The sequence below is a fragment of the Ursus americanus genome, chromosome 21 (genome assembly GCF_024610735.1).
Source record: "Ursus americanus isolate L20-20 chromosome 21, mUrsAme1.1.p, whole genome shotgun sequence".
In the NCBI taxonomy this organism is placed as follows: Eukaryota; Metazoa; Chordata; class Mammalia; order Carnivora; family Ursidae; genus Ursus; species Ursus americanus.
This window is the reverse complement of record NC_142147.1, coordinates 39,125,845-39,151,556: the sequence shown is the minus strand read 5'-3', so window position 1 is coordinate 39,151,556 and position 25,712 is coordinate 39,125,845. Positions and strand designations below refer to the sequence as shown.

At 44.2% G+C, this 25,712-nt stretch overlaps 1 protein-coding gene across 1 annotated transcript in view; it reads right to left on the bottom strand.

The window, feature by feature from the left end:
- Positions 1-786: 786 nt before the first annotated feature.
- Positions 787-25,712, bottom strand: part of GPATCH1 (G-patch domain containing 1) — a 41,018-nt gene continuing 16,092 nt past the window's right edge. The window contains exons 9-20 of the mRNA XM_045796170.2: positions 23,509-23,588; positions 20,907-21,111; positions 18,644-18,940; positions 17,284-17,462; positions 16,890-17,017; positions 15,706-15,842; positions 15,204-15,370; positions 9,656-9,872; positions 8,121-8,228; positions 5,964-6,061; positions 4,862-5,010; positions 787-1,063 (exon numbers count right to left, since the gene is read on the bottom strand). Of these exons, the coding sequence (XP_045652126.1) occupies positions 1,033-1,063; positions 4,862-5,010; positions 5,964-6,061; positions 8,121-8,228; positions 9,656-9,872; positions 15,204-15,370; positions 15,706-15,842; positions 16,890-17,017; positions 17,284-17,462; positions 18,644-18,940; positions 20,907-21,111; positions 23,509-23,588 (1,796 nt within the window). The 3' untranslated portion in view covers positions 787-1,032. The remainder of the gene's footprint in view (positions 1,064-4,861; positions 5,011-5,963; positions 6,062-8,120; positions 8,229-9,655; positions 9,873-15,203; positions 15,371-15,705; positions 15,843-16,889; positions 17,018-17,283; positions 17,463-18,643; positions 18,941-20,906; positions 21,112-23,508; positions 23,589-25,712) is intronic.

The following is a 25,712-nucleotide window of genomic DNA, read 5'->3' as shown; positions in this document are numbered from 1 at the left end:
GACAAATGTCACCTCTAATGGGGTAGCAGCATCACCGACTGGGTGGGGGACGCCTGGGTGGCTCAGTCGATTAAGCGTCTGCGTTCCGCTGGGGTCATGATCCCAGAGTCCTGGAATCGAGACCCACATAGGGCTCCTTGCTCAGCAGGGAGCCTGCTTCTCCCTCTCTGTAGCTCTCCCTGCTCATGCTCTCTCTCTTGCTCTAATAAATAAATAAAATCTTAAAAAAAAAAAAAAAAAAGACTGGGTGGATATTCCCAAATACCCTTAGGTTATCATCTCTGGGTGGTAGAAGTAGAAGTGGTTTTCTAACTTCTTTCTACTTTTAAAATCGTTCTGATCTTTCTATGATGTCACCTTGAACCCGTGCATTTTTCTCAAAGGTCTCATCAGTGCAAATGAGGCAGTGTCCAAGCGGGAACCCAGGGCTGCAGAGCAAGGACCTGGAGCCTGTGGGACCCGGGCTGCGGGCACACACTCTCTGGTTATTGGTCTTGGAGAGTGGGGCACTTTGGTGACATGCACCCTGAAAGGCTGAGGCCACCTGCCAGGATCCTGGCGCTGGATCACCCACTGGGCTCCTGGCCACCACCATCCACCTCAAGAGGCAGGAGCCCCATGCCTGAAGAGTGGGGAAACAACTACCTCCTTCTCTCTTACAAGTCCTTAATTAAGTCCAACTGTCCTTACCTGGACTCGGCTTTCTTCATGAACAAAATCAGAGAAAACCCTTCACTTTTCATTTCTTTTTTAAAGTTTCAGGGAAATAAAAAATCAAGAAGAAAATAGAAAAATTCCATTTTAATTAAACTGTACAGTCTGAATTATTTCCTCTGACACTAACCGAAGTTAAAAATAGAAATCAATTTCTGCAACCTTCCAAGGCAGCCTTTGAAATGTCAAGGTTTTAAAAATTATTTTACAGCATGAATTTACATATAAATACAATCTGTACAATGTATTAAGCAAGCAATCGATGAGCTTCCATCATGGAGAAGATCTGGTACTGGGACAGGCCAGGGCAGAATTCAATTACTGCCTCCTTAGTGGAAGACTTTTCAGCCTGGAAAAGGAAATAAAGGAGAAAGAAGGACAATTAGGTAAGAACTGAAAGCCAGAGAGCTCCACGGGGGTTGAGCATGCCAGACCTCCCCGAGTCCCTGTGGCGCACGTGGACCCACAGAACACAGAGGATGACCACAAACCGTGAAAGCATCATTTAATCTGCCTTCTTAAAATGCTTCTCTGTTGACCCCGGAACACACGGGGAGACTTACACCCCACATCTCATATTAGGACCTGTTTATAAAAGCAAGTTCTAATCCTGGTTTCACCTATCTCGTGTAGGGCCTCTGGGAAGGAACTGAAAAACAAACAAACAAACAAAACAACAAAACCCTATTTGTTCCAGGGCCCAAAGCTCCTGAGCTGGCAGTCTGAAATCTTGGCTTCACGCACACAAGGGCATTTATCAAGTAGCGCTGGGCCACACTGGCTCTAGATCCTTGCTCGACAGCCCCAAAGTAAAAAACCAGATGTCCCCGACAACAGAAGAGATGAATACTCTGTGGTCCCATAAAGGGATACTCCACAGCAACGAGGACGAGCCAGCTGCTGCTGCTGGAATAACATGGGGGACTCCCACAAGCCGATGCAAGGGTCCTACTACGTGGTTCCTTCAAGTAACATCCACGCACTAATCAACGGTGACAGAGGCCAGCAGAGGGGTGACCTGTGGGAATGGGGGTAGGCATGCTAAGTGGGGGGAGACACAAGTGGCTGTGGGGCGCTAGGGTATCCCTTGATCAGGCGGTGAGAATGCACGAAGCTGGAAGCTTATGGTCTGTGTGCATATATGTAGTGTGTGCACTACGGCGTTCACTAAACCGTATGATGCCATACCTATGAAATTCTAGAATGGGCAAGACAAACTGATAGAGACAGAAGTAGACCGGTGTCTCGGGGGAAAGGGGTGGAGGTGGCAGACCGCAATTCCACCCTGAACCAAGCTGCATGGTCCCAGTAGAAAAGCACCAGGGCCCTTACAAAAGAGTGACAGTCCACACCAGGTGCTGGGAATGCAAACGAGACCCCTGCGGTTGTGAGCCTCCTGCCACCCCTCCTAGAAGATGGGTGCAGACAGGCAATGCACAGAGGGGAGCAAGGCAAAAAGGACGGAGGGCCCTCCAGGCTCCCGGGGGAGAACCTAGGAGGCTCAGGGGTGAGAAGCAGTGGGGGCTATACCTGCAGCAACCACAAGGTTCAGATAAGTGCACTGCACACTTTGGACTCTCCCTTTCTTGGAGAGAGGTGCTCTCAGGGGTGTAAGAACCCCTCCAGCCCTCTTCCTATGCAAGGATGTACATATATATGCATACAAGGAAACCCAAAGGCCTGAGGACAACATTGTAACATCAGCAGCACTGCCTGTATACACTGTTCTGCAGCTTTGGATCTCTCGATGGTAAGTTTAAGGTCCAATCAGCGCACAGCTGTGTGCCCACGTTTTCCGACTTCTACACGGTGCCCACAGCAAGCCCCTGCTCCGTCCCTCCCACCTTACCTTCCAGATGGGCACTGATGGGCTTCCCCTGCAGGAACAACTCATCGGATGGCCCCAGATGCTCAACGGTGAGGGCCTCAGGTATTGGTGAGGTTCCGTGGGCCTGGCCACGTGACCCAACTTTTCTGTCCCACCCATGAGACAGGGGGCCCCAGGTGTCTGCCTCACAGGGGTGCATGCGGATGAAATGAGCCATGCCTGGGGTGTGCTCCTACAGCCTCCCCCCTCCCCCGATGCTGGTGTGCAGGAGGACAGGGAAATAGGAATGGGCACAGCCACTTCAGGAGGCTCAGGATGAAACTGAAATGCTTGGCTCCTTTGTATTTTTGACTCATGAAAATGTATTGTCCATTCTGAAGAAGTAAGTGGAAAAGAATAAGGGGGTGTCACACGTATCTCAAGACGGCAAGATATGCTTACAAGGTCAGAGCAATTAAAACAGGGTGGACAGAACTGTACCAAATGGCTAAGAAACCAGAGCAGAGGGGCGCCTGGGTGGCTCAGTGGGTTCAGCGTCTGCCTTTGGCTCACGTCATGATCCCAGAGCCCTGGGATTGAGCCCCACGTCGGGCTCCTTGCTCAACAGGAGAGTTTGCTTCTCCTTCTCCCTCTGCTCCTCGCCCTGCTCGAGCTCTCTCTTGCTCTCTTTCTCAAATAAATAAATAAAATCGAAGGAAGGAAGGAAGGAAGGAAGGAAGGAAGGAAGGAAGGAAGACAGACAAACACACCAGAGTAGAGAATAGAGGGGTAGGCCTGCCCAGGGACTGAGTACAAGAGCAAACTACTCCTCCTTTCATGAGCCGGTTTGATGCACAGGGCTGACGAGGTCAGGGCTCACCCGTCCCTCCCCCGCTTCAACCTCAGCCTGCAGCTGGACCTCCCCTTCCCGGCCCGGTGGTGGCAGGCCATGCAGCAGTGAAGACTGTGAGATGTGACACCCAGGCAGGACCACAACCACCCCCGGCGCCACCCTCTACCCATTCCCTCCTAGGAGGGCCATGCACTGAAGCAGAACAAACTGGGGTCCTGAGTACCTTTCTTGGTTTTTTCTTTATTAATTAATTAATTAATTAATTAATATTTATTTTAAGTACTCTCTACACCCACTGTGGGGCTCAAACTCATAACCCTGGGATCAAGGGTCACATGCTCTACCGACTGAGCCAGCCGGGCACCACCCCTGGTTTTCTTTACCCTCCACTGTGCCACTGGGATGTGGGGGCTCGTCTTCATCGGAGCTAGTTCACTCCCCTGATACAACTAGTTATCCATTTGGGGAAAGGTAAGCTAGAGGCCTACCCTACTCTGCTCACAAAAAACAAAACCAAAAAATCCAAACAGATTAAACAAAAACAAAACTATAAAAGCAGGGGAATGGCTCATATACATAAATAAAATCTTGGGTTAGGGAAGGCCTTTAGGAGACAAAAATATAAAACATATCTCCCCCCCCCAAACATCAGTAAAACTGAGGGCACCAAAAATTAGAGCTTCTGTACAACAAAGACAGTTCAAAGCCACATGAGAGGTAACACACTAAAACACAAGGGATTCATATCCAGAATTATTATTTTTTAATTCCGAAAAAACAGTAAAAGAGTACCTGGCTTGACTGAAACAAGTAAAACAATGTAACAGAAAACAGAACACTGTGCGAAGAACAGAAGGAAGCTACTCACAAGAGAGCGCATGGGCAAAGGCTGTCCTCCAGCCACTCACAGGACAGGCCACGCAACCTCACTACTAGTCCCAGAAATATAAATTAAAGTGAGTTGCCATTCTTCGCCCATCGTGCTGGCAAACATTTCTGAACTGTTTGTAACTGATGTAACAACAAGGTGAAACAGATACAGACACTTCCGGAAATAATTTGGCAGTATTTCTTCATTCTACGTGTTCATACTCTATAGATTTGTGCTGCAGAAAATTATATTATTTATTTTAAAAACGTGCAGCAACGAAACGTGTGTGCATGCATGTTGTGTTTGTGTGTGTGTGAGAGAGAGAGAAAGACTGAACAAAAATGTCTTAAAAGTTACACAGGAAGGTGATCGCAGAGGCTGCTGGAGAGAGAGGTCTGGGGAACTGCTCAAGGACCACTTGAAGCTTTATCTGTAAGGCTTGAATTTGCAAAATGATAACATATTCACATATTACTTGTGTAAGTAAAAGATGAACTTCTAAAAAGCCCAGTCAATATACAAATTTACATTTCTGACATCTGCCTTTCAGCAACTACATCCAGATTCCAACAAGCCTCTGGAGGGTTTCTGAAAACTGCCGTCCCCCACTGCCCACCTTTTAAGCAGTTCCTGGGGGGACAGGTCTGCAGGCCCCTCTTCATCACTCTGGCTGTCGCTGCTGTCCGTACTCTCAGAACTACTACTCTTCTCTGATTTTTTATTCTTTTGCTTGCCTTTGTGTTTGTGCTTCCGGTGTTTCTTTTTCTGAAAAAGAACGAGATGCGGATGGGAGGTCAGGAGATCAAATGGGCGTTTCCCTCCCTGATTCATTCGATGACAGGCTAAGGAGGCATTTGGTTGCTGGAGTCATTCAAAAACAAAGACAAAACACCTCATTTGGAGTGAGCCTCCTATGGGACAGCCCGGGACACACAGCTGTGCACACTCCCCACTGCACACACTCAGAACCGGTCCTCTCGTGCAGACACAGAGGAACCGTTCAGGCAGATGCGGGCAGCATGCCATCTTGCCACTTAGCTCCCATCTTATCCCAGGTGACCCCTGCCACCTCCCATGAACCTCACTGGTCCATGTCGTTCGGCATGTGGAGACACACAACGAAGAAACCAGTAGAAGGTCAGAGAAGCGCAGATACACTGGTAAGAATCAAATGAATTTGGTTTTCAACCTGGCACTCTGGGACCCAACACTCACATTAACCAAATTAAAAACCTGTACCATCACTGGAAACACAAGGATCATGGGATCAGGGGTGTCAAGGTGAAAGCACACACTACTCCTTCAAGTTTCCCTCACCTCAAAATCTCTGTAATGATGACAAAGTCGTGGAGAAAAAAATGTTCAAAATAATATCTTCATTTAATACCAAATAACCAGTTAATACTATTTTATTATTTAATATTCAACCATTACTCTAAAGTATTTAAATGTCCTTTTTTCCTAATTTTAATGTTCACAATTAAAAACTGTTCTAAGTACAAATGAATAATTAAAATATTCTGTCCGAAAGAAAAACAAAGTTCTTGAAAATTGAAGGCTTACATGAATGTCAACATTGCCGAGGCCCACGTGCCCCCATCCTGGCCAGCAGATGACCGGCTTCACGCAGCACGCCTGGGGGGCGGGGCTTGTCTGCAGGGCAGAAGCAGGGACAGCAGAGCCTGCATCCGGTCCTGGGACACTCAGAAGGTACTCACCTTCTCTTTCCTCCGTCTGTGCTCCTTCTTGGTCTTGTGTTTTTCTTTGTTTTTTTTATGTTTCTCCTTTTGAGGTGCCTCAAGTGTCTGACGAACATCTGAAACACAAATGTAATAACACACGTGAACTACTGGGGAAAATAAAGACTAAATTATTGAACTGGGAAGGTGTGACGTAAGTGGAATGTTTAACAGGAAGGCGGAACCCCTGCCCTGCCTCACTGATAAACAAACGGATTAGCAGGTCACCTGGTAGCTCTATATTTAGAAACTGCCAGAAACCTCATACTCAACCTGCGTGATCCAACCAGTATCTTGCCACAGCCTTATCTGCTCGATGAGTCAGATGAAGATAAAGGCTGACCAGACTGCACAAGCCTTTTGCCAATTTAATATCCTCCAGCAAGCTCCAAGACAGACCAGAGCCTGAACTTCAGCTCTGAGGTTGCCAGCAGCGGCTCTGTGACCTTTTGTTCATTGCTCAACTTCTCCAAGCCTCAGTCTCCCCATCTATGAAGAGAGACAGGAAGAATCCCTGTCCTCGGGACACAGAGGATTGGATGGAACCAGTCATCTGAATCCCATAGCCTAGCATCTGGCACATAAATGTCAGCTCCTCTCACATCATCCCCCCTTTATGAAAGCACATTATATATGAATTTGTCTTATAAGCTGAAACCCTAGAAAACTAGCACAATGTAGGTAGTCATTAAAAATGACCAAACAAGTGGCATACGCCTGAATTCTCCACCTCCAAACGCTGACCGAAATGTCTGCATAGGGCATTAATTTCCAGGTAACCAAACCAGCAAAAATTAACAACAGTAGAAGCAGTGTAGATCATTAAATCAACTCTTCCCACCTGAAGGAAAGGTGTTTCAGGAAGTATGGATATTTTCCAAACCCCCTAACAGGTGCCTGTAACACTCCAGCCCATCGTTTGACCAGATATTTTAAAATCTGACCTCCCCCAACTTTTTTTTTTTTTTTTTTTTGATGCTCGTCTTCCCCTTGATAGCCCATAGACAAAATTATTAACTATTACAAGGTTTTCAAGGACAGTCTGGGAAATGGGCATAAAGAGCTTTTAGACGCTGAAACACTTATTTTAGGCTGGAGATCTGAACAACTAAGGCAAATCAGAAATACACTCACTGCAATTTTTCAAAACCTCACACTTTTTTATCACCTCTTTGAAGGCTGGCTTCATTAACCAAACCAATATTTATATGCGGGTGCTATAGGAAACCATAAAGTAGATAATAGGATTATGTCATCTATATACCCGGACCAGGTTATCAGATGTTTGCTAAGCTGGCCTTCAGGGAGAGGATAAGCCAGTCTAAACATTTTGACCAGACGTCCATTTAAGACGTTGTTGACTGATACTGGGGGAGGAGGACGGGCTGTGTTTACTTCTGAAAGAACTACTTTTACTTTATCTACTACGTTAGCCAAAGTATGAAAAAGTCTCCGAATACCCTTCTCCCTGCAATTCCTCACCCATCTTCATGTCCTATATTTTTACTTTTTTTATTTATTACAGGACTCTGCTGTATGTATCTGAGTGTTAGAAAGACAAGAAAGTTGCAAGGTCTCTATGGCTACAAAGCAACACTATCATTTAGGCACTCAGTGGAAGGGATGAGATTCAAAACGCGGCTGAGAACAGATAAATGAGAAACAGAGGTACACATACAGTAGACCCTGAACAATACGAGTCTACACAAAGCCACTACGTGTGGATTTTTTTCGGTAAGTACAGTACTGTACATGTACTTTCTCTTCCTTATGATTTTCTTAATAATATTTGCTTTTCTCTAGCTTACTTTACTGTAAGGATACAGTACATAATACATATAACATACATAAGAAGTGTTAACCAATCATGTATGTGATTGGTAAGGAATCTGGTCCACAATAGGCTTTTCAGTAGCTAAGTTTGAGGGGGAGTCAAAAGTTACATGCAGATTTTCGACTGTGCGTGGTGTTGGCGCCCCTAAATCCTGCCTTGCTCAAGGGTCCACTGTATGTATGTGGTTGGCCTCATGTTGGATTAGACGGGGAGAGGAGATAACACTGTTAGGGTTGTCACAGCTCAGGGGAGGAGACACTGATGCCGATGCAAGCGGGTGAACCAAGGAGCTCTCAACTCACTGGGGCAGAAGACGGGAGGCAGCCGTGGGCCGAACGCTTCTCTTTCATCTATCTGCAGCTTTTGTATCGGGAAGGAAGGTGCGGGCTCCTGGGGTGCTGGCTCGCTAGCTGAAAAACACCAAGGTATTAATTTTGTCCATTTATATTAATAGTAAATAATATTATACTGATACTAACGTGTTTGATTCTTTAATTAATACCTGTTGCCACCAGATAATGTGTGCTTTTCTTCACCACTTTGCTTAACTAGCTCACGCCAGGCGCTGAGGATACAGCAGTGAGCATGTGAACCTGACCTCCCACCTTGTGGACATCTGGGCTGGGAAGTCAGTCCCGTGGGGCACCTGCAACCAAGTGCACCACCGGCTGCAACACAGGGGTGTGCACAGCACACGCTCGGGGCCACCTCACTGAGACCTGAAGGGCTGAAAGATGTCCTCGAGGAAAGATGTGCTCTGAGAAGAAGAAAAACTTACAAACAGGGATCTAAGACTATGTCCCAGCTCAGGAAGTTTAATTTCACTCAAAATAAATGATCGAAGAGGGGAAAAGGTGAACATAAACAAATTACCATATTCACAGTAATAATCTCATTTTTTAAACAGAGGACTATGTTTTTAGATAGTGGAAAGAAAAATGCAAAAAGTACGGAAAAATAGGCATAAAGGTATTAACAATGTTTATCTTGGGGAAGTGGGATTCCAAGGGACTTAAGCTTTCTATATTTCTATATTTTTAAGCTTTTACAATTCAAGTATATATCACTTTGAAATAAAAACTAAGTTGGGTGGCTTTTTTCCCACAGAAACACGAAATAGGCATTTGTGAGTCACCTAAGAATAAGCAGTATTTTATACCTCTATGGAACTTTTTGGTTAAAGATGCTAAAAAAATTATACCCAAGTCCACCACAGACTGACAGGGGCAAGCAGCCCACCCAAAGGCTGAGATGGAAAATTTGTCCACCCACCCAAGCATCTGAAAAGTCTCCCACCCTTGCAAGCGCCAAATGGCCTCCTTTTCTGCACCCTAACTCTTGGCTCAGGGAAGAGCCCCTGTATACCTCAGGACCAAATGTTGCCAATAAACCCAGCACCTCACCATCAACCAGGTAAAAAAAAAAAGGAATGAAAGAAAAAAAAAGAAATCTATTTTTTAAACGAAAATTTTGCTAGTTTTAAACTCTTCTCAACTAGGGTAAGTAGGAAAATCAATATTGTCAAACATAGCAATCCTAAAAATACACCAGAAATTTACATCTGATGCCACAATTAAAAATGTAAAAGATTACAACAATTGCTTGCTAAGAATCCTGGGTTAGAACTGCACGCTAACGTGATGTGATGAGCATGGGGTGTGAATCGCAACTGATAAATTGTTGAACACTACCTCTGAGACTAATGATGTACTATATGTTGGCTAACTCAATTTAAATTAAAAAAAATTTAAAAACTCCACACTAAACAAAGAAGCAGCTTCTCTAGAGACATCCTCATTTTCTTCTTTAGACCCCCAAATCTAAAGTAGCCACGTACCACGTGCCACAGATGAGATTTCCACCGAGTCGGTCGCTTGGGAGCTTTTGAAGTCAGCCTCCCCGGGACCTGCCTGATCATCCTCACTGTCCCCTTGCTCATCCGCAGAGGATGAGGACTTCTCATCGGACGAGCTGGCAAAGATGGCCTTAAATAAGTCCATGGACGGGCGGCTCCCTTCTCCCTCAGTCTGTGAATCCACATCTTTGTTTACAGTCTGTATTAACAAAGAAATAAGAGTCAGGAATGAAGAAGTAAGGGGAGGAGAGCCAGACCTTCTAGAAAGACAGACAGACAGACACACACACACACACACACACAGGCGTTTCTGCTCAGGTACATGGGTTCCACACCCACGCACTGCCTAACTAAACAATGACCAGGCACATGGCATTTATTTTTGTGATGTTTCCGATGCAACCACCGCAGAACGAGCCAACTGGGAGAAGCGGCTGAAGACTCTCCTGGAGACAGGTCATTCAACAGAGTGGCAAAGGATCCACTAAAACGCGGCAGGAACCAGCACAGTGCCTCTGTCCTGTGTGTTAATCGAGCCTTCCAAGGTCCAAGATTAGAGGTTAATGAAGGCAGTCTACTCGGATAAAATGCTGACGAGTAAACCGACGCTCCGCACAGAGGGGAGGGCGCCTCCGTGGATACCACGGTCCCTTTGCAATTACACATCACCATTCCTACAAGAAGCCCAGCTCCGGACAATCAGATTAGCCAAACAGACAGGCAGTAACTTTGTACAAACTCAAATAAACAAGGAGCAAAGGCATGAAGAAGACATGACTCTTCCCTGCCAACAGCTTCTTCCCAGACGGGTGTGGGGTAATCCGATGTGCTAAGTGCAAACAGCAACACGAGACACAGAGCCCTGGGACTGGCCTCCATCGGAATCCTCTCCAGTCCTTCCACTGCACCCCTGAAGAACCCGGGCCAGACACACAAGGACACACTCACGGTGCGAATGCATGCCAAGGGGCTGGGTCTGAACTCTACCATCTGGTTCTCCTCACTCTCAGTGGGGTCACTCCCCATACTAGTTTCTGGAGCAGCGTTACAAACACCTACAGGAGGAAAATTGGTACAAGACAGCGACATTTGTAGTTTTAAAGTAAACTCTCTTCACAGAAAAAAATTAAAGAAGAAAAGTATACCATTCCCTACTAAAAGTAACCATGGCACCTTGGAGAAAGGACTGATTCCAGAGCCTGGGCTGAGAAACACAAAGATGAGCCCATACATCACTGTGCCCAGAGAGCAAAGACAAGCTCATAGAGTAAGAGGGACATCCTGAAAAAACATAGAAGCCACTCCAAAAGAGCTCCAGCCAAACTAAGACCATTTGAGCATTAAAATAAATAAGGATAGTACTGATTTAGCTCTTAAATAAAACAGGAAACCATGGGTCCACAGTTTGAGGAGGAACAGGATATGTATATATTTCAGAGCTCCTTGATACTCATTAAAGTAAGTAAAAATTAGTAATAAATTAATAAATAAAAGTACTTACTAAGTACAGCAGGAAAAAAAACTAACTTCAGAATAGAGAAGACTGGCAGACACCACCAGGCAAAATTATCTAAATACTATCTCAACATGATTTCTGGGAAAATCTAGAAGTCTTTCTAACCCAATGACCATAGCACAGAGCCAGAATCCCTGAGTAAGGTTTTATGCCATTTAAAAAGTAACAGTAGAACCCCCATGGAGAGGTTCCAAATCCGTGGTGGCAGCAAGCTGCCAGGCTTTGACAGATGGGAACCCTTTCTCTGACCAGAGAAGCTGTGGTCTCAATAATCTGAAACAAATCTCACTGCTTTTCCCCCTTCTTGCCCTCTTGCCACTCAACTTCAGCCACAGATAAAGTCATAGGAAGTGCAACCCAGAGCAGGGAAACTAAGTCCCAGCCATCCGACTGGACAGTGTGATAGGGAGCCTGAAAGTCAGACAGGGTCAGGAAGATCATGATGAGGAGCTCAAGAGAGTGATCCTAGAGAATGTTTGTGAGCTTCTGGCTCACCTCTGAGCTATGCAAGTGTAAATCTGACTCTGAACAGCAAACCAAAGGTTTTGATAACAGATCTAGGGGATTAACTACCAGCGAGGTCCCAGACCAGCCGCTGGGAAGTACACATGCAGAAAGATCTGAATAGCACTGTAAAGACTCTGAAAACTGGAATGACATTTGAACCCAGATGGGTTGGAACGTATAGCCTGAACCTAAGTAGGTCAACTGTCCACTAAAACAAAACAAAATAAAACAAAACTTCACCATTCCCCCCAGAATTTTTTTTTAAGATTTTATTTATTTGACAGAGAGGGAGAGAGTACAAGCACGGGGAGCCAGGGAAAGGGAGAAGCAGGCTCCCACTGAGCAGAGAGCCCAGGACCCTGGGATCATGACCTGAGCCAAAGGCAGACACTTAACCAACTGAACCACCCAGGCACCCCTCTCCCTAGAATTTAAACAAGACCTAAGGTCTCATAACATAATGTCCAGGATGTCAAAATGTCTAGGATATAATCCAAAAGTACTTGCTATACAACCAACCAGGAAAAAATCAACTTGCAAAAGACAACAAAAGACACTAACCCCAAATGACAAAAGTGTTAGAATTATGTGGCAGACTTTAAAGCAGCTATTACAACTGTGCTTCAAGAATAAAGTTAAACAGATGGCAAGATAAAAAGGTCTCAGCAAAGAAATAAAAGATATAAAGATGAACCAAATGAGAATTTTAGAAATTAAAAACACAATAACCAAAATAAGAAACTCACTGGATGGGCTCTATAGCAGAATGGAGATGACAGAAGAAAGTCAGTGAACTTGATGACAGATAAATAGAAATGATCTGATTTGAGCACAGAGAGAAAAAGGACTGAAAAGAGAATTGTGGGACAATACCTATTTATGTCACCAGAGTCTCAGAAGAGGGGTGAGAGTGTGGAGCAGAAAATATATTTGAAAAAATAATGGCTGATAATGTCCCAGATTTGGTGAAAGACAAGATTCAGGAAGCTCAGCAAGCCTCAAACAAAAGATCTCAAAGAAATCCACGCTCAGACACATCATAATCAAACAGCAAAGAACCAAAGATGAAGTGAAAATCTTGAGATCAGCCAGAGGAAAAGTCATGGCATCCTAAGGAGAGGAACGACAAGCTGAACAACTAGATTTCTTATCGGCAGTCAGGAAGCCAGAGGGAAGTGGCACAACACTCTTAAAAGGGCTAAAAGGAAAGACCTGTTGACCCAGAACTCTATATCCAGCAAAAACATATTTCAGGAATGAAGATAAAACACAGACATTCTCAAATGAAGGAAAAATTAAGAGAATTAGTTGTTGGAACTGCTCTAACAGAAATGCTCAATACAGGGGGTTCCTCAGACAGAGGAAATGATAGGAGGGAAAGCTGGCTCTTCGGGAAGGAAGAGCAACAGCAATGGTAAATATCCAAGTAAATAAAATGGATTATCAGCTCATCAGCTCTTTAAAGATGTATAACCACTGAAAGCAAAAATTAGAAAGCTCTCAAGAGGTTTTCAGTGCGTTTGCATGTAATACCTAAGGCGACATCATAAAGCCAGGAGAGTGAAGGGACCTAGAGAGAGGTAAAGATTCCACATTCCTCTTAGGATGGTACAATATCAATTCTAAGTAAACCGTGAAAAAGTAAACATGTATATTGAAGAGCAACAACTACTCTTTGCGCAACTCTATTGAGCAATCTATTAAAAAAATAGAGTTAAAAATGTAATAGAAAAATTAGTATACTGGTAATTATTCAAGTAATACAAAAGAAGGTAAGAAAGGAGAAAGAGAACAACAAAAAAAGAGTGGGAACTGACAAGAAACAAAACTGTAGACCTAAATCCAAATATATCAACAAATTACGTTAAATGCCAACGGCTAAAACACACGAAGTAAAACACACAGATTATCTAAATGTATTATTAAAAAAGGACACAAGGACAACGACATACTTTTTACCAAAAATCTACTTTAAACACAATGAAATAAATAGGTTAAAAGTAAAAAGAGGAAAAAATATATACTGTGCAAATTGCCAGAAATAAAGAATAGTATTATATAATGATAAAAGGTTTAATTCAGCAAAAAGATAAAATAATACTAATGTGTATGCACCTAATAGGGGAGTTTCAAAATACACAAAGCAAGCACTTTGGTATGAAGTTTGGCAATTTCTTTCTCTTTCTTTCTTTCTTTGACAGTTTCTTATAAAGTTAAATCTACACGTATATTTCCCAGCAATCCCACTACTGGGTATTTACCCTAGAGAAATGAAAACTTATATTCACACAAAACTCTGCACATGAATGCCCACAGCAGCTTTATGAGAGCCAAAAGCCGGAAACAACCATACGTCTTTAAAGGGTGAAAACCAACAAACCGTGGCTCACCCACACAACAAAATATTATTTGGCAATAAAAAGGAATGAACTGTTGATAATACACTACTGATGAATCTCAAAGGTATGATACTAAGTGGAAGAACCTAGTCTCAAAAGGTTATATATGTATATTGTCTGATTCCATTTACATAACATTTTGGAAAAAACAAAACTATAGAGACAGAGAAGAGATCAATGATTGGTAGGTATTTACAGGAAGGGGAGGATATGACAGGGAGTTTTTTGGGGTGATAGCACCATTTTGCATCCTGATTGTGGTGATGGTTCCACAAATCTTTTTTTTTTTAAAGATTATTTATGTATTTATTTATTTGACAGGGAGAGAGAGAGCACACAAGCAGGGGGAACAGCAGGCAGAGAGAGAGGGAAAAGCAAGCTCCCCACTGAGCAGGGAGCACAATGTAGGACTTGATCTCAGGACCCTGGGATCATGATCTGAGCCAAAGGCAGACACTTAACTGACTGAGCCACCCAACTGCCCCTCCACAAACCCATATATGTATAAAATCTCATTGAACTGTACTTTTTAATGCATGTTCGTTTTAAAAATAAAATAATAATTTTAAATGAGGCTATTAGAAATAAAACTTTTTATTAAATTCAACTTGTAACTATTAAGCAGTAATTTTTAAAAAGCCCAATGGATATTTTCTTTATATTCTCCACAAAAGAAAACACACTGAATTTTATTTCAGTGGTTGATGCTGAGTGAAAGCCATTCCTGGCAGAGAAGTTTATAGTCTTTCCTCATAATCAAAGATATGATTTAAACTATTACAATGTAGAGTAGGTGTTAGCAACTACAGCCTATGGGTCAAATCCAACCGACTGTCTGCTTTATGAATAAAGTTTTATTGGAACATAGATGAACCCTGGAACATAGATGAACCCAATTTTTTTTCATATGGCCTACGATTTCTTTCACATTCAACAGTAAAGTTGAGTGGTTGTGACAGACACTATACGGCCCACAAAGCCTAAAATATTTAATATCTGGCCCTTCACAGAAAGTTTAAAGACCCCTCCTATCAAGTGATGACAAAGCACCAACAGAGAAGGACAAATGCCAGTCAGCCTGCAAAGAGAACCTGGGAGCCCCAGATACCTTATTTGAGAGTGATTCCGTCACATGCTCTTCCTCTTTGATTACTAACGTACTGGACTCTTGTTTAGGTGGACCAACTTTTGATCTAGCCAAACTTAAAAATTCACTAATGGAATCTTCTTTCTTTTCTTGTTTAGATGTATCCCATCTGGATGATTTTCTTGATTCTGAAAGGTAGGACACAGATGTAAAATCAGAATTAGCAAGCAAAAGGCAAACTCTCCATTATGGCTCTTTAATTCATTCCAGAACATCAGCAAACCTACTATGGGCCAGGAACGGTGTAGGGGTTGGGAATGTGGCAGATGCAGAGGCAGAGTCCTGACCCCAAACAGTAGACATCTGGACTCTTACAACATGAGCTAATGTATTCACATGAACAAGCCTCTTAATGGAGGGAGAGCTTACACTATGTGTACCCATAAGACTTTACTTCTGTTTTCCCGATGGGATAGGGGTTGAGACCATGGTCAGCACATGGACCCAAGGAAGCCCCACTCACTCTCGGGACCTTGGTGCTGTGGTACTTTTTCACTCGATGCTTGAGTTGTAGGCAAGGATGTGGCCTCTGGGAGCGTCAAGAAGTTGAAGACTGAGTATTTGTCACGTTTTACTCTTGGTAAGCCAACCAAAGTTGAACTGTGGGTTGAAAAGAAAATATATATATGAAATTTTAATAACTCATGTTATTAAATAACATCTCATGTTTTTCACCACTAGCTCTTCTACTTGCTAAGAGGTCCCTAAAGGTGATTTTGCTTCTCAAAGCAGTTTAGGAATTTGGTTGGCTGACTTCAGGGCCCATGAGGTTTTCCCTAGTAAGATCCCTAGGTTTTTCCTAGTAAGATCCAGAATTTAACTTTGAAAATGTATTTCCAGGGTGCCTGGGTGGCTCAGTCAGTTATGCGTCTGACTCTTTTTTTTTTTTTCCACTTTTTTTTTTTTTTTTAAAGATTTTATTTATTTATTCGACAGAGAAAAAGACAGCCAGCGAGAGAGGGAACACAAGCAGGGGGAGTGGGAGAGGAAGAAGCAGGCTCATAGCGGAGGAGCCTGATGTGGGGCTCGATCCCACAATGCCAGGATCACGCCCTGAGCCGAAGGCAGACGCCCAACCGCTGTGCCACCCAGGCGCCTCATGCGTCTGACTCTTGATCTCAGCTCAGTGCTAGATCTCAGGGTTTTGAGTTCAAGTCCCATGTTAGGCTCCATGCTGGGCACGCAGCCTACTTAAAAAGAAAATGTATTTCCATTATGGAAAAGTTCCACTGCTAAAAATATACCTAAATTTTCTGACAAAACTTCTGATTCAATTATCTGTGCTTTTTTGTAGCGTTTATAATCAAATAAGTGTCGAACTTTTGTAAAGAATTAGCCTAAGTAACATTTTAAATGTAAACTATATGCACATCATTAAAAAGGCAGCAAATTAGACAAGCGTTAAGTTTTTGAAACTTAACTTTTCTGAGTTCTGTGTCTTCCATATGGAATAAAGTTTGCTTCCAGGCCGTTTGCTTATTTTTTTAGTAACAAATCAATGGAAGTTAAATCTGCAAAATTTGCAACTCTAAGCACTTACATGTAAGCTCCTCTAGAAAAAGGGAATTTACATGAGTAGGTGAGAGGGAAAGATAGCTTTAATATGGGAGAGTGAGTACTGATGTAAGGGCAGATTTATCCACTTACTCTGGATAAGGGTCAGGGACATTAAACCTCTTACACAGAAGCTTGTCAGGGTGCCACTCAAATGTGTCTCGGGTGAGCTTCCCGAACATCTTCATCTTCACAGCTGACTGCTTGTCATTGACATCGTTCTGGGAAAAGACATTTATTCTCTTTCATCAAGTGCTCACACCATTGACCTGACTGCTCTTCCACTGAAGAGTTTTCAAGCAATCCTCCAAAATTACAAAACAGCTCTTACACGACAACATTTTTGCTAAACTATATTGGAAGCTAAAAGCATAAAATCATTTCCTGTTCTATAGTGCTATGTATATTGTGATCATTTCACTGAAGGACCTAAAATATTTGTTTTAATTTTAAAATTCATCAGGATAGAGACATGATGGCGACAGACCTCTTGGTCTCGAGGGACTTCCACCTGATCTGAATCGTCCTCCTCCTTGGCATGCGTAAACCTGGAGGACAAGGTCGAGTGGGAAGACACATAGAGTAGGGCTGCCCGAGCAAACTCATCCCGCTCGCGGCCTCGCTCCCACTCTGTCATGCTGGGGTCCAGACAACGTTCCAGGGCATCTATGGTACAAGGAACAAGAAATTGCTTCACTCTTAGGAAAAACATAGGGCTTAAAGGAGCATATCCGGTGGGTTCCATGGTATCCCTATAGATTTTAATAGATTTTACCAAATTTTACCCTGGTTTCTAAGAGCATGGTGGGGAGTACTCGTCAGGTAATAGTGCTTCCCGCTCAACATGATTCTTTTATTGAATTCTGTCTACCTCAGAAAACAGAGAAAAACATTTGAGGACTAATGCATGTCAAATCTTCAAAGCCAGGAACTTGCTACCACTCCAAGACAGTGATAAGTTCATTCCAACTATACTCCTAAGTTTTGGCAGAAAAACACTCCTTTTTCTAACTTTTTTTAAATTTAACAAATAAACATTAGTGGGTGGGTTCTTCATAGGGACCAAAGACACAGGAGACCGAGATCTGCTTTTGAAAACCAATGCCTCGGGTGCCTGGGTGGCTCAGTCAGTTTAAGCGTCTGCCTTTGGCTCAGGTTATGATCTCAGGGTCTTGGGATCAAGCTCCACGTCGGGCTTCCTGCTCAACAGGGAGCCTGCTTCTCTCTCTCTCTCCCTCTGCTGTTCCCCACCACTTGTTCTTTCTCTCTTTCTCTCTCTCAAATAAAATCTTTTTTTAAAAAAAGAAAGAAAACTGAAGCCTCAGATTTGCTGACGACTCTCACAGCCACTACTGTGAACAGCTATCCCTCTCCTCAGTCTGCCCATAGCCACTCCGTGGATTGGAGAGTGATATTCCCCCCTTGTAATGGTTCAACAGCCAACTACCTTTTTAAATCAAATTTTAGACCATGATTTAGGGCGGGTTGATTAGGATTTTAAGATAAAGGGGGAGATGACCTTGTTCTCTTGGTGTGAAATGCAACACTCACAGAAGGCAAGCATCTGCAAACAGTAAACGGTCTGTGGTTTAGCACTAGCCACGGCCAAGGCGTGTTCTCGACTTAAAACAGCTATCTTTGGAACCTGAGATATGGAGAAACACAAGCTCCTTGTTCTTACTTTCCGAGGTCAAGGGCCAAGGACTACAATCTTTGCAGTGTTTGCAGGCGGACGAAGCAAAACGCTGGCAGAGTGGGCTGTTTCAACTTCAGATCTGGGACTAGGGCCAGAAAAGCAAAAGTGCTTCCCCCGGCTGAGAGGTGGGAGACCCAGGCCTAGCACCCACCTTTCTGACCCCGTTTCATATTTACTAAAAACTCTTCATATCGTTTTTGCTTTTCTGGATCTTTCGCGAAAGGTTTGAAGCTGCTGGCTTTTGTGGTGGCTGTCCCTCCACTCGATGCCACGCGCCACGAGCAGTGTCCGACGTCTGGAGAGGACGGCTGGGGTCTGCTGCTTGAGGCAGCCTGGGCCAGACTCCTGGCCCTGAGTTGAGCTGCTTTCAGGTCAGTTGCGTGCTTCATTTCTTTGATCCTCTCTTTATCTTTTTGGGACAGAAACTCCAACACTGAAGTAGCCGAACCTAAATGAAAACAATAACAGGAAGAGATGAAAAATACCCTAACACAACTATATTGACGTTTCTGTGGTACATCCACATTCAATATCACAAATGTATGTCACTGGAGTATTTTACACTTACTTTTTCATCTGTATTTGTATCATCCCTGTGAACTAGACAGTGAGGAAATAACAAGACTCGTGTTTTACAGCGGGCAAAAGTGCAGGCCAATACGCAGATGATAAATCAGGTGAGTGAGTGGTCCTAGAACGAGGGAGCTGACATCCCCGGCTTGGGACCCTCAGCCTGAGCGGCCACCACTGGACAGTCCTGCCCTGCACAAGCCCCGGTTCAGAGCCAGCTGCCCCTGCACTGCTCACTCCTGTCACAACATCCCCGGAGCACTGGCCTGGGCCACGGGGACACCGCAGACAAGGCCCCGCTCTCACTAGCTGGGGGTGTGGGCATTAGAGAAGCCCAATGTCAACCCCGGAGGATGGCTATGAGAGGAGGGCCGTAAAGGAAACAGGGTGACACCACCAAAGGAGACTTAGAGGCAAGGGCTGGGAGTGGGGGGTGGGGAATCACTAGCGCATATGGGGGGGCAGGAAAAGCCTGGAAGCTCCCTCCAAAGAGATCATATTTGTGGTGAGTTGAGTAAAAGAAGGAGCCAAAGCGTGAGGGAAGAGCAGAGGCAGAGGAGACAGGGAACATCAAGGCCCCAGTGGCTGGCATGTCATGGTCGGCAGGGTCTGAGGGCAGAAAGCAGGATTACAAGACTGCACCTCAGGAAAGTGGAATAAGACATGGCCTGAAAAGGAGACAAGGCTGGATCGCATAGCCTGGGGGAAAGTCTGGATTTGTCTTCAGTGTGAGAAAGACTGGAGTGTTTTAAGAGGGGCAGTGATATGATTCGGTTTATCCCGCTGCCAGTGAGGTGAACGGACAGCAGAGAGGAAGGCTGGGCAGTAAGGAGGCCAATAATGAGGCCCCACAATGATCCAGGTGTGGGAGATGGGCGCTTACTCCTGGCTGGAAGCAGCGGAAATGCAGACATGATGGGGTCCCCAGCATGTTGGGGGCAGTGCTGAGAGGACTTGCTGATGGACTTAGAGTGGGGGCAGGAATTAGGATTCCTACATTCTGGTCTAAGCAGTGGGTCACTGGTGGCATCATTCACTGACAACAGGAAGACCAGGGCAAGAGCAAGTCCGGAATAAGAAGTGGGGAACCAAGACGTCTGCTCTGGTCTATTATATGTGAGATATCTATCAGGCTCCTGATCGCCAAGTCCAAGGTCACCTCTCACTGTGGGTCTTTCTGTGCCAACCTACAAGAGATTCTCCACACTTCTCCACACTTCCAGGTACACTTGTTGCTTTTAGGCGTTCAGGAAAGAGTTACATACCTTTTTCCCTGAGGAAAAAAAATCACACGTTCCTAGGCTCTGCAGGGACAGGGAAGGCACCCATGTCCTCATCTGCACCACATTCCTGACAATTATTCCAAGTCTGAAAACTGCTGAGCTTCAGACCAGGGCTGTGATTTCTCTTTTTTTTTTTTTTTTTTAAAGATTTTATTTATTTATTTGACAGAGAGAGACAGCCAGCAAGAGAGGGAACACAAGCAGGGGGAGTGGGAGAGGAAGAAGCAGGCTCCGAGCGGAGGAGCCTGATGTGGGACTCGATCCCATAATGCTGGGATCACGCCCAGAGCCGAAGGCAGATGCTTAACGACTGAGCCACCCAGGCGCCCCAGGGCTGTGATTTCAATGGCACGACCCAAGCTTATGTTAGAAGACAAGTCTTAAGAAGTAACGGATCTGTACACTGCTACGTGTGCCATTCACAATACACAATTTTGCTCTCCCCGTGTGGGAATACTGAACCACCTAAAAGGTGTCGTTGAGAAAACAACTTTGCATTTTGGTTTTGGTAACTCCAGTTACTATAAACGTAACGTTCGTCATCTTCTTCGTGGCACCTACCTTGAACGGGTGTTTCTCCCAGCAACTCCCCCCGCTTGGAGGCATTCAGTTGGTGCCTACTGAGTGTCCCCGGGTCGGGCACTGGCTTTCCAGCTGACTCAGACAACACCTGGAGTAAGCGGGAGTTCTCTGAGGTTGCAGCTACCACAGGTCTGAAGTAATGCACCGGTCGATAGTCTTTCGGCAATTCAGGTGGTGGGTAAGTCTTAAAAAAACAAAACAAAACAAAAAAACTCAGAAAAGACAGGTTGTGAGATGACCGTGTTTGATTTAACCTAGAAAACCGTAACCAGTGAGCGTTGTTAACCCTGACCTTGCCAGGCCCGCCTCCAGCGGGGAGGTCGCACTGGGCACAGCCTTGCCAGGTGTCCAGCCGACATCCATTCTGGATCTGGAGGGCCACGGGGACCGCATCATTCTCATGGCCACACATTTTTAATGTTACCCCCCGCCCACTTCTACAGAGAGATGAGAATATGCACATTTTATGTGATAAGAAAGATGACAAGAGTTAACACAACGTACTCGCCCACACGCAGAACTGGCCTACTGTAAATCAGAACATTTAGAAAAGTATGATTCGAGACTTAGAAAAAATAATAACTTTAAATAAGTTGCTTTTAAATTCAGAATTCTTTTTCTGGTTACATTTCAGTTCCAAATTAGAGCTTCGGGACCTATTTTTTGATCTGAGGTAGTTTTAATTCAAAGGCTGACCGGACTGAAATTGAAATATATTTGAGGAATTCAGGCACTGATGATGACAGAACAGATACATTAAAAGAAAAGTACTGGGTACTTTTAAATCACTGTGCTAAACAGTCTCCCTTGCTCTGAGTCTAACAAACACGTATTTATGGACAGTCTTATATAAGCCATTTTCTAGAGCTTTCGGCTACCCAAAACCCTGAGCTCTGTAACCAGGGCTGACCGAACACTCTCTGGCTGTGGTTCTGGGGCCTGGCTGCACACAGGGCTCCCCTGAGGGTTTAACGACACTGATGCCCGCGTCCAACCGCACAGAGTTGGCGCCAGGTGGGGTTCCTAGGTGGCTGAAAGGTGCAGCCGGGGTAAGCACCTGGCACTGTGACAGCCCGTGGAAGAGGGCTGGCATCACTGCCAGGAGATCTCATTTCTTTATTGTCTCAGCTTGACCACCTTCTCTGAACGCGTGGACTCCCACATCAGCTGGCAAACACTCTTTTATGGCTGTGACACAAAAATCCAGAGGAGCACGACAGCAAGGAGGGGTGAGCAGCCATGGCTCTTCTTAATGCCCTCCAGTGGCTGCAAAGCATTTCCCTCCCTCTGAATCACTGTTCTGTTTGGCCTCTGGATGCAGAGGCTGGGTTTTTGGCCACACGTGTAGAAAACCGGCCTGTCTGTGAAAGACTAGGTGAACACAGCCCTTCCCTGAGTCGCTCCCGCCCAAAGCACTACTCCAGCAACAGCGCCTTGGCCCCGCTAGAGTAAAGAGTGAATAGTAAATTCAAGCTTCTGGCACCCCGCTGGGGGAGGGCTACATTTGGGGGCCAGGGCTTAGTCCTACTAAGCTCTGGAGGGAGGGAGTCCTTGAGCCCTGAGTCAAGTGAGAATTTCTCAGCATTTTTAATGCTCTCCTTTCACACACATAAGAAAAACCCCATTCTTCTCTGATGCTACTTGACATTTTTGGCAATAATGGAGGCTTACGATGTGCTCAACGCTGTTCTGAATATATTCGGCTCGCTGTTACAACATGCTATCACAACTAAACAAATCAAAGCTGCTGCAACCCTAAATGTGTTTTTTTAGGCTGCAATGCCCCTGACCTCCCCTGTTCTGAAGGACCACAGGCCAAGCCACAGAGGTACTTAACAAATGTTTGCTGAATACAGAAACAAAGAGCAAATTAAAGTATGGAACCATCTAAAACGGGATGCCAAGAAGGTAAATGGCCAGGAGCCCCACCTGAGCCACCAGCACCCATCACCCAGTGATGTCTGCCTGCGAGCACGTGGCTCTGATGGGTGGCAAAGAGAACCACTTGGCCTAAGCTGGACAACGATCTCACAAAAACAGGACTCTCTGGAAAAGCATGTGGAGCTCTCCATGGGGCCTGACCTGCATGCACTTGGCCTCTCTCCCTTCTGTTTGCCCAGACAAGGAGTCCAGGGAACCCTGTCCACACCAGCCAACGCTCTTCATGGCATTCAGAAGGAGGCAGGATGGGGGCATTTTATGACTTAAGGACTACTTTTCCTTAAGTTACATTGCCCTTGGAATTATATCAATTCCATTTCCCCCCTTAGTTTCTAATGTAATTCTTTTTTTAATGGAAATAACCACTTACTTAGAGCTTGGATTTAAAAGATTAGCGATTAAAAAAAATAAATAAAAGGTCAACAATTAGGTATTTTGGCTATATTTTGATTACTGACTGACATTTCTAATGCAGAATATGTTTACCTGGACAATCACTCGTAATTATACTGTTGCTTTTTGAAAACAAAATTTACTTACTTTTCAATTGTTAGTATAATAGCTCAGATTACATAGCAGCAAAGACTTTAAGTACTAAACCAGTAAAACAAACAAACAAATAAATAAATGCTTTCCTTACTTTCTTAGAAGATAAAGGTTTAGAAGCCAAGGAAAATCCATCCAAAATTTTGCCAATGTATCGAAGATCTTTCTCTGGTTCTACAAAATGATGTCATTGATTAATTTCAGAAGCAGAGAAGGTTAGAATAAGACAAAAGACGTCAGTTTTTTTAATCTCCAAGAACATAAATACTATAAGTCACACATGATTATCTCGCAGAGATAGCAGTAAAGGGGAGGGAAGAATGGTACATAAAGCCCTCACACCTCTATTGACTCAGTGACTGGCAGCCTGGCCCACAGCACCCTCGGCTGATTAGGCTGCCCCGGATGTGAGGTTATGGCTCTCCCAGACAAGTACCTCAACACTGTCTTTAGAAAAAGTACCTTAGGTCCTAAGCTAAGCCTCAGGACACCAAAGAATAGACTCTGTGGAATAAAAGATCTCAAGAAAAACCATCAAAAGCACAAGTATGGTTAAAAATAAAATCATAACCATGAGAGAGTCATTTCTAAAACCAGGTAAAGAGCCAGGGGAGACTACCCCACAATTTCCTTAGCAACTATCCAAATAAAGCACAGAAGATAATACAACCTGGTCAGCCAGTAATCTAATCTCAGTTCAAATTAAAAGGTACTTTTTTTTTTTTTTTTCCAAATGAAATTCTAACAAGAGATAAAGATCACTAAAGATCACTCAGGAAACAGAATGACCAATGCCCTCTTGACTTGGAGCCAGGATTGGTCATTGGTTGTGGAGACAACCTCCTGGATGGGGCTCTTTGATTCTCAAGAATTTCTTGAGTATAGTGGTTATGTCAAAAATCCATATGCAGGGGTGCCTGGGTAGCTCAGTCAGTTAAACGCCTGCCTTCGGCTCAGGTCATGATCCCGGAGTCCTGGGATCAAGCCCCACATCGGGCTCCCTGCTCAGCGGGGAGCCTGCTTCTCCCTCTCCCTCTGCTGCTCCCCCTGCTTGTGCTCTCTGTCAAATAAATAAATAAAATCTTTAAAAAAATATCCATATGCACGAACTGCATTTTCTATAGCCATAAGCTCCTTCTGCATGTGTACCATGAGCACGTGCACAAGCTGGCTATCAGGTCCTGAAGTAGACATGGCCACCCACGGTGCAGGTGAGACTGAAGTCTGCGGACACTTATAATGCAGCTCAGCTCTGTAACTATCCTTCCCCCACAAAAGCATTCTTTGCACTTCAACCCATGTTGAACTTTTGTACCAGCTTCTGAAGTTCCTAAAATTCTGTGGGGTAATTTGGGATTAATTTCCACACTCTTGGCACCCCTATGTTTATAGCAGCATTATTTACAATAGCCAAATTATGGAAGCAGCCCAAGCATCCATTGATAGATGAATGGATAAAGACGACATCGTATATATACACATTAAGGAATATTACTCAGCCACCAAAAAGAATGAAATCCTGCCATTTGCAATGATGTGGCTAGAGCTAGGGAGAATTAGGCTAAGCAAAATAAGTCAGTTAGAGAACGACAAACACCATTTGCTTTCACATGTATGTGGAATTTAAGAAACCAAACAAATGAGCAAAGGGAAAAAAGAGAAGAGGAGACAAACCAAGAAACAGAGAGAACTATATGGTTCTCTTAACTATAGAGAACTAATGGTTACCAGAGGGGAGGTGATTGGGAGGATGGGTGAAATAGGTGATGGGGATTGGGGCTCCTGGGTGGCTCAGTTGGTTAAGTCCCCAACTCTTGGTTTTGACTCAGGTCATGATCTCATGAGTTGGACAGAGCCTCATGTCGGGCTCAGCACTCAGTGGGGAGTCTGCTTGAAGATTCTCTCCCTCTGCCCTCCCTCCATTTGCATGTGCTCGCACGCACATATCCGTGTGCGCTCTCTCTCTCTCAAATAAATAAATCTTAAAAAAAAAGAAAAGAAACAGGTGATGCAGACTAAGGAGTGCACCTTTCATGAGAGCACCAGGTGATGTATGGAATTGTTGAATCACTACATTGTACACCTGAAACTAACTAACATACACTGTATGTTAACTAAACTGGAATTAAATTTAATTTTAAAAAACTTTCATACTCTATTTTAATTTTAAAAAACAACTTTCATACCAATTTTGTATTCATTTAAAGCCCAGCAATTTTACTTTTATGAATTTGTTCTGAAGAAATAAAAAACAAATGTGCATAAAGACAGAGCCACAGAATATTTATTATAGCCATA